The sequence below is a fragment of the Physeter macrocephalus genome, chromosome 3 (assembly GCF_002837175.3).
Source record: "Physeter macrocephalus isolate SW-GA chromosome 3, ASM283717v5, whole genome shotgun sequence".
NCBI lineage: Eukaryota > Metazoa > Chordata > Mammalia > Artiodactyla > Physeteridae > Physeter > Physeter macrocephalus.
In genome coordinates this window covers 3,514,014-3,528,019 of record NC_041216.1, presented here as the reverse complement: position 1 = coordinate 3,528,019, position 14,006 = coordinate 3,514,014, and the positions used below count along the sequence as shown (strand labels likewise).

Genomic DNA, 14,006 nt, shown 5'->3' with positions numbered 1-14,006 from the left:
TTTTATAACTAAGTTTTTTGTACACCCTTCCAGAGATCTTTCTGTTTAAATCCAAGAGACTACATATATACATTTTTTACTTTTTAAGCATAAATGGAAGTCCCCCATACAAACACATATTACTTTTATTACTGCACTGTATATCATGGAGGTCACTCCATATCAGTAAACAAAGTGCCTCCTCATTCTTTTTTTTATAGCTGATAGTATTCCATGGTTTGAATGTACTTCAGCCACTTCACTATACATGGATTTTTGAATTTCCAATCTTTTGTTTATATGATGTTGCAATGAATAGTCTTATACATTTTTATTTCTCACAAAGTAAGTACATGCATAGGGTAAATTCCTAGAACAGAAATTTCTGTGCTAAAGAGTATGCACATTTGTATGATGGATACTGCCAAATTGACCTTCACAGAGGTTGGACCAATCTATTTTCCCACAAGCAAGATACAAAACTGTGGGAACCATATCTGGTGCTGAAGCATCTCCTGAGCCAACAGCCCCATCATCCATTAAAGAAGTATCAGCTTCTCTCAATAACATAGCCTAGAAGTACCAGCCGAGCTGCATCCCCATAAAGAGCAGCACTTGCCATCCCTGGAGCCAGAGAGAAATCTGCATCTTATCAAATAGCAGCCAGACCCACCAAAGTCTCAGTTGGAGAAGGAGAAGACATCTCTCCACCAACTGTTACAGTCCCTGACTTCTGAGTCTGGAACTGTCTGATGAATTAGAGTTCCTTTAAAGAGACTGATCCACCTGCCTTAGCAAGTATAATCTTGGCTGCAACCCCTTTGTTTGGAATGGAGGAAAACTGACAATGGAGTCAGGGTACTTAATATAGCAGGATATACCACAGCTGATCAACTGACCATACGTAGCATTTTACAGGATGGCTATGTTAGCGAGTTACAGTTCACATGTGGAAGGAGACAGAAACGAGGTAGGACACGACTTTCTAATAAACATTAATTAATGAAGAGAGCATTAATTAATTAGTTGACATTGCTTATTATGTGTGAAAGCTGAGTGCCAAGGTCAGGACCACAGTGATTTTGTACATGTTCATTTTTCATTCTGGTAAAGTTTTATTAAAGTTTTAGTGATTCTGTGAAATGTTGATGGATTTCCCCTCATCTTCATCCCCATAGCCACTACTCAGTTATAAACCAAAGCCTGGCACTTAAGATCCTTCATTACATCTAGTCCTACCTTACAGCTTCCTCTTCCATTTACTTATCTCCTTCCCATATGGGCTCTGACTACACTCAAATATATTAGTTGAGAATCTTTAAGTTACAAGTAACAGAAATCAACTGAGGTTAGTTAAGTCTCAAAGAGAGGTGTTAATAGAGGGATTTTGGGGTATCTCATGGAATTCAGGGCAGTGATACATTATAACAGTGGACTGAGACCAGGATCTGAAACGCTTTGGAAAACCCAGGCAGTTTTCTCTCCATCTCCGACCTCTGCTTCTTGTGTTTTCTTCATTCTGGCTTTTCTTTTTTGTTTTCAACACCTCATTGCAAATCACGGTTACCATCAGCTTTAGATTTTACATATATTCAGTTTCCATCGCTCAGAGAAAAACTGTCTTCTCTTTCTCACTTCTTATCTCAAAATCATGGGGAAGCTCTTACTGGCCCAACTAGGTCAGGTGCCCACCGCTAAACAAGTCAACTGTAGGCAGAGATCTCAGCTTCTGTGGGAACCATGTGGATGGTGTGGTGGTGAATGGGGCGGGGCGGGGGTCGGCTGGAGGGGCAGGAGAGCAGAAGAAAGGGTTACTGTTAATAGCATTCCAGATCCTACTCACTCTTCAATGCTGACTCATCAGATCAGAACTTTAGAACTGGAAATGATCTAGGAACTCACCTAATTGAAACTTCTCTCTTTATAGATGAAGAAATGGAGACTCCCCTTCTTTAATTACTCACATCTTTTCACCTGAGTCATATTTTTGAGCATTTTTTCCTCTAAGTTTGTTAGCCTGGCTTTCCAAACACTTGCCCTTAATGGCTGAACATAGCTGCTTTTTGCCATTGTAAGTGTTTTACTTCTCAGATCTATTGCCCCAAGGAGGTCTTTCATAAATTATGCTTCAGAGCCTACCCACTGGCTTTGCCTTTTATCAGTGCTTATTCATTCATTCGATTTATCCCACAGGCACTTCTCCTTCTGTTGGTTATGTGAATGTTCTTCCCCCAGAACTGTGTCCTTAGGCATAATTCTCTTCTCAAGCTAGACATTTTGTCTGATCTTGTTAACATCCCAATGCCTCTTACATCTACATCTATATCTTACAAATCTCTCCTGAGCTCTAGGAGAAAACATTATGTTCAATATCCCACTGGATATCTCCACTCGGGTAACTCATAGTCACCTCAAAGTCAGTGTGTCCAAAACTCAACTCAATTTTTTCAATAAAATCTGTATTCCTTAATCCTGGAAGTGGTATCACCCCTTATCCAATTCTCCAGTTTAAACTTCTCCCTCTCATCCATCACCTTTCCCAATCAGTCACCAGGTCCTATACATTCTGTTTAGGATCTCTTCAGTTTATATCCTCTGCTCTATTCCCATTGTCAGTACTTTAATCAGGCTCTTAGCATTTCCTAACTGCTTAAATAGATTCCCAAATATTTTTTCTATATCTAATCTGGACTCATCTCTCTATCATCCCCACTGCTGCTAGAGTGGTCACACTAAAACATATAACTAATCAAATTATTGCTTGAAATCCCTCAATGGTTTCTTATGACTTGAAGCTAAATGTCAGATTCCTTAATAGAATACTTGGTATAGAGCACTGCCTATTTTTCTAATAGTGGCTCCCAAATTTCCCCCCAAGCGTACTTCTCTCCAGCCATAAACATCTTATGGTCCTCCAAATATTCCATGCTATTTCATGGTTTCTGGTCAGCAGCTATGCTATTTTTTCCTCCTTCTGCCTAACTTCTTTGTTAGCTCCTACTCATCCTCCCAGATTTAGTTTGTGTCACATCTTCAGGGAATACTACACAAAATTTATGAAGTTTTGGATGAACACTTGAAGTCTTGGCTGAATTTACTAAATAAATATCTAGGCCTTATCCTACAGAATTTTTGACTAGAGAGTGTTAGCAGGGGATTTTAATTTTATAAAATTACTCTGGAATCACTATGGAGGACCATGGCTCAACATGAAGCAATAGCCAGGGCTATTCAACTTCAATTTGTTTCACACTGTTGCTTGCTACACTTCCTTCTTTTCTTACCCTTGCTACCATGGGTTTGCACCTAAAAAAATAAAAAAAATCATCTAATCCTTGCCTCGGGCTCTGTTTTCTTGAAGACGCTGGTTAAGACAAGCACACAGCCCCAGTTTGAGTAATCAGGGCCAATCGGACAATTTTTGGACTTATCTTTGAGGTATTAGGAAATGGACTTCCTTTTTTTCCACTGGACACAAATCTGAAAGACTGTGGTCCTGGAAGCTACTGGCAGTGGAAGAGGAGGAAGACTGCCTATAAATGCAAAAACACAGAGGAATTAGATCCAAGAAATGGAGAGAGAAAACTCAGTTCTGGTCTCACTGTTTGACATCTGGATCAAGCCTCACCTGAAGCTAGAGCTCCTGGGTTTTCAAACTGATAAATGAATAAACCCTAATTGATTCAAGAGTTCAAATGTCCTACATCTGAGGCTGCCTGTTTTAGCAGAAGCATGGCCCAGTCTTACATCCTTAACTCATTCCCAGCTCCCCCAACTTCCTAGCTTAGGGCTACCTTTTCTGGCTTTCTGCAACTAAGCAACGCCCTTTTCAATTACCAGAAACTGGTGTTTGGCTACAGAGAGGCTGACCTTAATACTGGGAAGAGAAGATTCTCAAATACAGAATATTGTCAGTGGGTTTCTCTTAAGCATACAAAAATTATGTCAATAATTGTTCTAGCACCTGTAAGGAACACAAACTTGAGCAAGATAAATTCCCTGACCTTAGGTCTGATGCTCAAGAGCAGCACTGTCCAAGAGAAATATAATGTAAGCCACAACACAAATGCAAACCACATAAATAATTTAAAAATTTCTACCAGCCACATTAATACAACAAAAAGCATTAAGTAAAATTAATTTTAAAAATATATTCCATTTGATACAATATATCCAAATATTACTATTTCAACATGTAATCAATATAAAAGTTATTAGTGAGTTAACTTTTTTTTTTTACTAAATCTTCAAAATACAGTATTTTATACTTACAGCAGATGTCATTTTGGACTAGCCACATTTCAAATGCTTAAGAGCCACACGTACCTAGTGGCTACTGTGTTGGACAGTGAAGCTCTCGAGAGCATTCATATAGATAAACACTTACTTTTATCATATAAACACTTCAATGGAAGACTGTAATCAGTGTGATTTAGAGGTACAAATTCTACCCTCTGGAAGAGTAAGGAAAGTAAGATGGAAAGAGGAAAACACAATTTGTGTCTAACAGTATTTCCCATATTACAGATATCCCTGGAGGTGGAGGAACTAAATCAAAGGCTTTTGTATACAGATGGACCTTAAATGCCCCGACTTCTTATGATAGCCTTTTGGGGAAAGGGTAACATTTTCTGAAATTTGAGAACGAAAGCTTTGGGGAACATCGTCCTGCTATCTTGGAAATTTCTTTTCCCATGATCATTTCTGAATCGCTTCTGCTTCACTCCACCAATCAGCATTGCCCCCTCAAACTCCGTTTGAAGATAACAGGTCCATGTGTGAAAGGGTTGAGGAGGGGCTTTCGTGCATTGGGAATTGCATCCTGGTGAAGGAAAGTCATACTTGGGAGGAGGCAGAAACCTCCAGCCTCAATACAGCAGTGCCCACCCATATTTCACATGATGTGTAAGATTTCCCTCAACTTTCATATTTCCAAGAACAAGGACGTTTCCCTACACAACCACAAAATCATTTTCACACTCAGGATATTTTTAATTGATTGATACTATTATCTAATATCGCATTTAAGTTCCCCCAACTGACCCCAAATCTCCTTTGTAGTTTTCTTTTTTATTTAACTTTTTTTTTTTTGGCCGTGCTGCGCTGCTTGCGGAATCTTAGTTCACTGACCAGCGATTGAACCCAGGCGAGGGCAGTGAAAGCACTGGACCACCAGGGAACTCCCAACATTTTTATATTTTTTTAAAAGAAATCGGGGAATTCCCTGGCAGTCCGGTAGTTAGGACTTGCTTTCACTGCTGGTGCTGGGGTTCAATCCCTGGTGGGGGAACTAAGATCCTCAAGCTGCAAGGCCCCAAAATAAGTAAGTAAATAGATAAATAAATAAAATCCCTATTCTGAAGTCCAAAATGTATTTAGGTTTTTAATCCTCCTGGAATTGATATTTGTGATTAAGTGAGACAAGGGGTCTCATTTTATATTCTTTTTCATAAGGATACCCTATTGTCTCAGAACCTTCATTGAAAAGACCAACTTTTTTTCTCCACTGCTATGCGATGCCACCTTTGTCACAAATCGTTTCCAAATATGTGATGACTGTTAAAAAAAAAAAAGCAATGATTGTCATAAAAGTCAGACTAGTGGTTTCCTCAGGAAGGAGGCATGGGAGTGTATCTGGGAAGGGCACGACACTATCTATTTTTGCTCTACATGATGACATGTCTGTTCAATAATTATTATACTTACCTTTCTATTTCAGAATATAATTGTGTTATATTTCCCAATAAAAGGGTTAATTAAAAAGTAAGCAAATAAAAAAAAGAAATACATTGATGAGACGAGCGTCAGCATCTTTGAAAAGTGAGTTCGTGGTTGTTCTCTCAGCTGGGAAAGTTGGTGCGAGGTGCAAAGAAAGGCGTACAGAACCCAAGATGGCAAAGCGCAGACGCAGCGCTAACGGGCAGAGGCCAAGTGCACCGCGGAAAGGGACATGCCCAGACCTTTCTCCTACACTGGCTTGGCAGTAGCCGGAAGCCGCCAGGGTGCGAGCTTCTTGGTCAAGTGACGGCGCAGCTCCGTCCCGAACGAACCCACACGCGCAGCCAGCAGCCCACAAGGACGACCTCCGCAGAGGCGGACCCGCATCAGAACCCTCCTCCGCCCTGCAGCGAGTAGGATTCGCGTCTGAGCCGCAGACGCGTGAAGACTAAGCGGCGCAGCTGAGGCCTCAGGGAGGGGGCGGACCTTGGGCAGCCGCTGGGCATTCTGGTCCTGGTGTCCAGGAGGCTTCTGTGCGAAGCGCGAAACCAGAGGTTCTCTGCCTGACTTGCACTTGCGCGCCCGGGGAAAGGGTCCGGGAGCGGTTCCGAGGCCGCGGCGGAGCCGGTGGAGTCCGGGGTTCCGAGGCATATCCCAGGTTAGGGGAAGGCCGGCGAATGCGGGTGGCGGGCTGAGAGGCTGAGTTTTGGAACTCAGGGATCTGTCCCCGCGGGTGCCGCGTCCCCCCAACCCCCTTTCTGTGTGGGAAGGGCTCCGGGGCAGCGGCTTATCTCGTCTGCTCCTGTGGGTTCAGGCCTTTCGATCTTGGAAGACCTTGCTGTCGGCTGGGACCCCTTCCCAAGTCCAGAAATCCTTTGCTCGCTCCTCCAGTACACTGTAGGGAGGTGCTCAGTAAACTTTCGGGCATGCATGGAACTCCCGGGGAGACAGTGGTTTTGGGGCCGGTGGGAAGGTCCCCGCTGAAGGCAGACTTTCTTGGAGCCCTCAAGTCCGGGCTGCACCGAGCAAGTCAGGATGTTGAGTGTGAAGGCAGGGGCAGTTCCGCGGGCAGCAGGAACCCATCAGAGGGGAAAAACATCTGATCTGAGGTCTCTGCCCGAGTTTCTGGGCCGAAGTTGGGGCTGGAAGAGGAAACTGCGCTCGGAGCTCCTGGGGGACCTTCGTTATTGCTGACCCTTTTACTTGCAGGGAGCAGGGATTGGATCAAGTAACGGCATCCAGGGTATGGGCAAAACGAAGAAGTCACGGAGAGTTTGCCCTCGGAGCGAGGCAAGCGTTACGTAGGATCTGGGGTGGGCAACAGTCTGTGCAGTGTGGATCAGAGAGGAGGAAACGCCGCAATGTGAGGGACTGGTCAGGTGAGAAAGGACCAAAAGTCTCTGTTCTAGCAAGGCCCGGAGTTGCTAATCTGGATTCTCCGATTGCAGACCTGGTCTTTCAGAGCTCTTTCCTCCTCCCCCAGCCTTGTCATTTCAGCATTCTGCCTTTCCTGTGAGGAGGAAGATCAGCCAAGTCCCAGGTGAGTAGAAGTTTCTTCCCTCCTAAAATTTAATTTGTCAGAGGGAATAGGTGTACTATCTCATCTCTCCCTTGAGAGGGAGAAGGAGATCCACATTTGTTGAGTGCCAGTGTGTGTACTTTGTCATCACTCAGTTGTTTGGGTAGCTGAGTATGGTTGGAAGGAGTACTCTAATTTTAAAGATGTGTCAGTAGCCTCAGGAAAACTGAAAACTTGCCCAAGAATACTCATAAGGCAAGTAGCATACTAAATAATATTGACCTACTCAGGTTCAGAATCCAGATCTGTAGGACCCCCAGACTCTTGACAGCATGCTGGTGTTTCCCAAACATCTCATTCACTTACCACCTATTTCTACCAAACCTATGTACCACATGTATTGTTAGTCTCATATTTTTAACTTTTTACTTACATTTATTTAAAAAATCAAACTTGTGCTTAGAAACACTACATATGAAATTATGCATTTAAAGAACACTCTAAGCTTTATATTTATTCTAAGATGTTGATCCATGTATTATGTAAAATCATCTCCTGTCAAAAAGATACAAACTGAATTTTGGGACAAAGTGCACTGCATCATGCCCTTGCCTTGATTTTTTCTGCATAGGAAAGTCCAAGCAACACACTGAGTCTAAATTGTCCATCCTCAGTGTATTGTTTTTTCCTTTTAGGTAAATAATTCCACAAAGAATGCTCTCCTTTTGTGTCTTCTTTTTTTTTTTTAAATATAAATTAATTTATTTATTTATTTATTTTTGGCTGTGTTGGGTTTTGTTGCTGCGCACAGGCTTTCTCTAATTGCAGTGAGCGGGGCTACTCTTCGTTGTGGTGCGTGAGCTTCTCATTGCGGTGGCTTCTCTTGTTGTGGAGCACGGGCTCTAGGTGCGCGGGCTTCAGTAGATGCAGCCTGTGAGCTCAGTAGTTGTGGCTCGCGGGCTCTAGAGCACAGGCTCAGTAGTTGTGGCGCACGGCTTAGTTGCTCCGCGGCATGTGGGATCTTCCTGGACCAGGGCTCGAACCCATGTCCCTTGCATTGGCAGGGGGATTCTTCACCACTGCGCCACCAGGGAAGTCCCTTGTGTCTTCTTTACAAACATTTCACTTACCTGTTAAGAGCTACCCTGTTTTGAGTGTTGTATGTAAAACGAGTAGGAAGTCCGTACATTTCAGGAGCTTAGGCTCTCTTTGGGGAGTTAATAGATACATATGAAATAATTGAAACCAGTACTGTCCAATAGAACTCTGTGTGACAGGGAAGTGTTCTATATCTGTGCCTTACAATGTGGTACCCACCAACCACATGTAGCTACTGAGCACTTGAAATGTGCCTAATTTTATTTAATTTTAATTAAATTTAAATAGCTGCATGTGACTGGTGGCTACATATTGGATAGCCCAGGACTGGATATTTGAAGTAAACTATTTTCAAGGTCAGTTGATTTGGATTTAGTGCCCTCCGCTGCAGAGGGGTGGGGATAGGGGGCAACCCGTAGTATACATGTTAATTGCCATTTAACTTTTGTTTCTTGGTGGAGGATAAAGATTCTCTCCCAGTTTTCGGGACTTCATAGTCCAAATAACATTACTCATTTTGAAACTATCATCATCTAAGGCACATTTATAGTTTAAGACACTTGTGCAAACGTGCAGCTTCTGTGTTTTTTTACTGTTGAAATATCCTATAAAGCAATAACTTTATAGGATATACCCAGAAGTCTTAGCATTATATTACTTTGGTTCATTGCAAATAACTTGTTTTCCAGCTATCTGTGTTTTCCTTCATTAGGGACGTTTAGGCTATTTAAAAATTAGTTAAGGGCCTCCCTGGTGGCGCAGTGGTTGTGCGTCCGCCTGCCGATGCAGGGGAACTGGGTTCGCGCCCCGGTATGGGAGGATCCCACATGCCGCGGAGCGGCTGGGCCCGTGGGCCATGGCTGCTGAGCCTGCGCGTCCGGAGCCTGTGCTCCGCAACGAGAGAGGCCACAACAGAGGAAGGCCCGCATACCACAAAAAAAAAAAAAAAAAAAAAAATTAGTTAAGTACAATGATAACTAATATTAATACCATTTTCAAGGTATCAGTTGTTAAGGTTTTAACATGGGAGTTGGTACATATGGCTCTTTCATTGCTCCTTAGAGTAGCAAGGAGGAAGCTTCGCTCATAGTTTTTACCTCAATCAGCTTAAATTCTGTGTCAAGTTATTTTCCTGTCACCCAAAGTCAAAATACTAGTGGGCTGCTCATACCTTGTTTTGTTTTTTGGTTTTTTTTTTTGTATGCAGGGTTAGATGTGTGAAGTAAGAAGGAAGGCTTAAAAAGAGCATCTTCACAAGATAATTTGCCTAGTTTCTTTTTTTTTTTAATATTTTAATTTTATTGGAGTGTAGGGTGTGTTTTTTTACATTTATTTATTTGGTTGCGCTGGGTCTTAGTTGCAGCAGGTGGGCTCCTTAGTTGTGGCTCGCCAGCTTCTTAGTTGTGGCATACAAACTCTTAGTTGCAGCATGCATATGGGATCTAGTTTCCTGACCAGGGATTGAACCCGGGCCCCCTGCATTGGGAGCGCAGAGTCTTAACCACTGCACCATCAGGGAAGTCACTTTATTGGAGTATAGCTGATTTACAATGTTGTGTTAGTTTCAGGTGTACGGTAAAGTGATTCATATACATATATTCATTCTTTTTTAGATTCTTTTTTCATATAGGTTATCACAGAATATTGGGTAGAGTTCCCTGTGCTATACAGTAGGTCCTTGTTGGTTATCTAAATATCTTATATATAGTAGTGTACATGCGCTCACCCCAAGCTCATGATTTATCCTGCCCCCCTACCAGTTTCTTTTTTTCTGACCAGGGAGTGAACCTGGCCCACGGTAGTGAAAGCCCGGAGTCCTAACCGCTAGACCACCAGGGAACTCCCCTAGTTTCTTAAGATTAAAAATACTTGAGAGACAAAACAATCAAACATAATGTATGGTCTTTGTTTCCTGGTTTAATGAAAAGCTATCCAAATGTTTTTTAGGGCAGCTGAGGAAATTTGAATATGGACTGGAGTATTAGGGAATTATTAATTTTGGTAGATATGATAATATTGTAGTTAATGTAGGAGGCTTCTTTGGAAATGTATGTGAAGCATTTGTATTTGAAGCATGATGATTTCTGTAATTTATTTTAAAATAGTTAGGCTAAAAAAAAAAAAAAGCACCTGAAAGAAGCAAACACAGCAACATGTCAACAGTTATTTATCTAGATTGTGTTCATTGTTCTATTCTGTCTCCTGTGCTTGTGAAATGGTTTGCTGTAAAAAGGGAGAGTATTTGTCCCTCAGTAGAGTAGTGAGATATTGGATGTGAAGCACTTGGCTCAGTGTCTAGCACGCAATAACTGTGCAATAAATATTCACTATTATTTATAGCAAAATACAGTAATATTTTAAGAGTTTTCACTTACATATTTTCCATCATAAGCTAATTTCTTGTGGAGGGAGAAAATAAACTTAGTGGGAAACACCAATTTCTATAGTGTTAGGAGGAATTTATACAGTCAGTAAAGGTAAAGTAAAACCCACCAAGAGCTTTTTCTTCTTGTCATTTTCTTAATATATCTCAAACACAAAAAACAACTGATTTCCACATGTTGCTGTGAATATCCTCTCTCGTTACTTCGTGCTGTTACTTCATGAGTAGATCTATTTGTATTTATCTGTAGTTTGTCTGAATTTTGCCGCACTACGTTTCTGAGAGCTACATTTAAAAGCAGTCATTGTAGAGCTGATTTTCTCAAGGAACAGTTTGTTATTGAGTTTTATTTTCCTAGTCAAGGACTTTGTATCAAAAGAATTGTAGAAGTGGTCCATGGTAAACTGGCAAACATTGCTCCAACATTTACAATGATCTACATTCACTTAAAAAATGAAATAATGTCCCAAGTCAGTAGAATTTTGAAGGAAAAAAGGCAAACCTCAAATTTCCTTTTAAATGAAGAAACTGAGGACAAAGTAGGTGATTTGCTTAAAGTCACACATGGTATGTTAGTACCAGATTCAGTAATAAAACTTAAGTTTTATTTTGCACTTAAAAATTTTTGCCAAGTATTCATATATGGATGATACAATGAGTCTTATTGTTGTAAATTGTACCCGTAGTACAACTCTATAGCGTTACTAATTGGTCATAAATAAATAAGCATCTTTAAAGACTGTATATAAATAATTAGTCGTGATTCTTTTTTACCTCATTGGAATTTGAAAGTGCTTTTGAGAAATTTTTCATTTGGGTAATGCATTTCTTTAACATGATGTACATGGCCTTTGCCCAGTCCAGAGCTGTGCCATGGCAGAGACTAGGGAAGAGGAGATGGTGTCAGCAGAGGCCTCAGGGTTTTCAGACTTCAGTGACTCAGAGTTTCTGGACCTGGAGGATACCCAAGAGTCAAGTACTTCACCTAACAAGCCTGGTCCTTCTTCTGAACTCCCTGGGAAGGATGGCAAGCTCATAAGCTTACCAAAATGGAAAAGAGGATTGGATGTCTCGTCACCTATGGAACAATTCCATCTTAAATATTTGTATGTCACTGACCTGTCTACTCAGAACTGGTGTGAACAGCAAATGGTATATGGGAAGGAGCTTCCTGGTTTCTTGACACCTGAGAAGTCAGCTGTTTTGGACACTGGTGCCAGCATCCACCTAGCTAGAGAACTAGAAGTTCATGATCTTGTGACTGTCCCCATCACCTCTAAAGAAGATGCTTGGGCAATTAAGTTTCTGAACATATTATCAATGATTCCTACCCTGCAGTCAGAAGGGCGCATCAGAGAGTTTCCAGTGTTTGGAGAAGTGGAGGGTGTGCTCCTTGTTGGAGTGATTGATGAGCTGCACTATACAGCCAGGGGGGAACTGGAACTGGCTGAACTCAAGACACGCAGGCACCCTGTGCTCCCTCCGGACGCTCAGAAAAAAAAAGACGGTTTTCAGGTTAGCCTGTACAAATATATCTTTGATGCCATGGTACAAGGGAAAGTGACCACTGCTAGCCTAATCCACCACACAAAATTGCATCCAGAAAAGCCACTGGGACCTTCAGTGCTGGGGCATGCCCGGCAGGGAGGCTTCTCTGTGAAGTCCTTCGGTGACCTCATGGAGCTGGTCTTCTTGTCTCTAACGCTGTCTGACCTCCCAGTTATTGATATCCTGAAGATTGAGTATATCCACCAAGAGACTGCCACTGTGCTGGGTACAGAGATAGTGGCCTTTGAAGAGACAGAGGTGAGAAACAAAGTGCAGCACTATATGGCCTACTGGATGGGCCACCGAGAGCCTCAAGGGGTTGATGTGGAGGAGGCTTGGAAATGCCGGACATGCAACTATGCAGATATCTGTGAGTGGAGGAAGAGCAGTGGGTTGCCCAACTCCATGCCAGAGCCGCAAGCCAAAAAAGCCAAATGAACGGAAGATAGACTGTCAGGAACGTTGATCTTTCCTGCTCGTAATGTACTCAGCAGAGTGAAAGAAGACCAGTCTCTGAGCTTGACTTCCATGGAGAGTGTTCTTATTTTGGTTCTTTTCATATTTCCTCAGCCTCTTACCACACAAATCCAGGACCAAGGCTCAGGGGTGAGTGGGAGAGATCTGGGATTATACTGTCCCTGGAGCTTCGCCGTAGATTGCCAAGAAGACAGATGCTTATCATGGCTGGAGCAAGGTATCCTTCATCAATCATTGCTTTCCTGAGAAGATTCTTCGGTTTCTTTTAAGTCTCTTCCCTATTTTTTTCTCAATCAGGGTTTCTACATTTTATATAATGAAATAAAATGAAACACTGTCCAGGTTGGTTGAACTGGTTTTTTTCATAATCTCAACCCTTCAAAGAGGACCACCAGAATAGTTGTGTGTGCATGTTATTCCAAGCCTTTAAGTACATACATAAACATATTTCTGAAGTAGTGGAATGAGCAGAGCAGGAATTTAAAAGAAGCCTAATAAATATGCTCAAAGAAATAAGGAAAAATGAAGCAGGAGGAAGCCATAAAAGATGAAAATAGTAAATATGATATTAATAGTTACAAAAGAATGAATACGTGAGTGGAAGCTTGTATTAACCTTCAACCCCACAGGTACCCATCATCTCCCACTCTAAGACCAGAGCATAAGTGATGCCCTGGAATTAGACAGACCTGGACTCTATTCTTTACTAGCTTGGGACCTTGGGAAAGTTTCTAAGCCTTTTCTGAGCCTCAGTTTTCCAATATGGAAAATGGAGTGATGGTAATTATACTCACCTCATAGAGCTATTATGAGGATTAAATGAGATCATGCATGCAAAGCGCTTAGGACAGTACTCGACACAGCAGAATCATTCGATGATTCAGTATATGGATGGCGCTGCTGCTGCTGCTGATAATAATGAAGATAATGTTGATGATAGTGTAAGTTGTTTCTAGTCCTTTGCTTCATTCATCTCTGTTTTAACATTGAGCAACATTCTCAAATATTTTGGTCTCAGATCCTTTGCATGCTTAAAAATTATTGACGATACCAAAGACATATTGTTTATGTTGGTTTTATCAATGATATTTACTATAGGTCAAGACTGAGAATCTAAATATACGTTTATTAATTCATTTAAAAATAACAATAAACCTATATGTTCGCATAAATAAAATATTTTTTCATTAAAAAATAACTTACAAAAATTAAAAAGAGGGCTTCCCTGGTGGCGCAGTGGTTGAGAGTCCGCCTGCCGATGCAGGGGACAGGGGTTCGTCCGGT

The 14,006-nt window shown here is 41.6% G+C and overlaps 1 protein-coding gene across 4 annotated transcripts; it reads left to right on the top strand.

Moving 5' to 3' along the window:
- The first annotated feature begins 6,217 nt into the window (after positions 1 to 6,217).
- EXO5 (exonuclease 5) lies at positions 6,218 to 13,126 on the top strand. Of its 4 annotated transcripts, none has more exons than XM_028485794.2 (4): positions 6,218 to 6,355; positions 6,907 to 7,076; positions 7,181 to 7,237; positions 11,557 to 13,126. In XM_028485794.2, the coding sequence occupies exon 4, from the start codon at positions 11,571 to 11,573 to the stop codon at positions 12,681 to 12,683; it is 1,113 nt and encodes a 370-aa protein (XP_028341595.1). In that variant the 5' UTR covers positions 6,218 to 6,355; positions 6,907 to 7,076; positions 7,181 to 7,237; positions 11,557 to 11,570; the 3' UTR covers positions 12,684 to 13,126. The 4 variants fall into 4 exon arrangements, with proteins under 4 accessions (XP_028341595.1, XP_007119918.2, XP_007119917.2 ...); XM_007119855.4 differs by having other exon boundaries at positions 6,222 to 6,355; positions 11,562 to 13,125; XM_007119856.4 differs by lacking the exon at positions 6,907 to 7,076 and having other exon boundaries at positions 6,221 to 6,355; positions 11,562 to 13,125.
- The last annotated feature ends 880 nt before the right edge of the window (positions 13,127 to 14,006 follow it).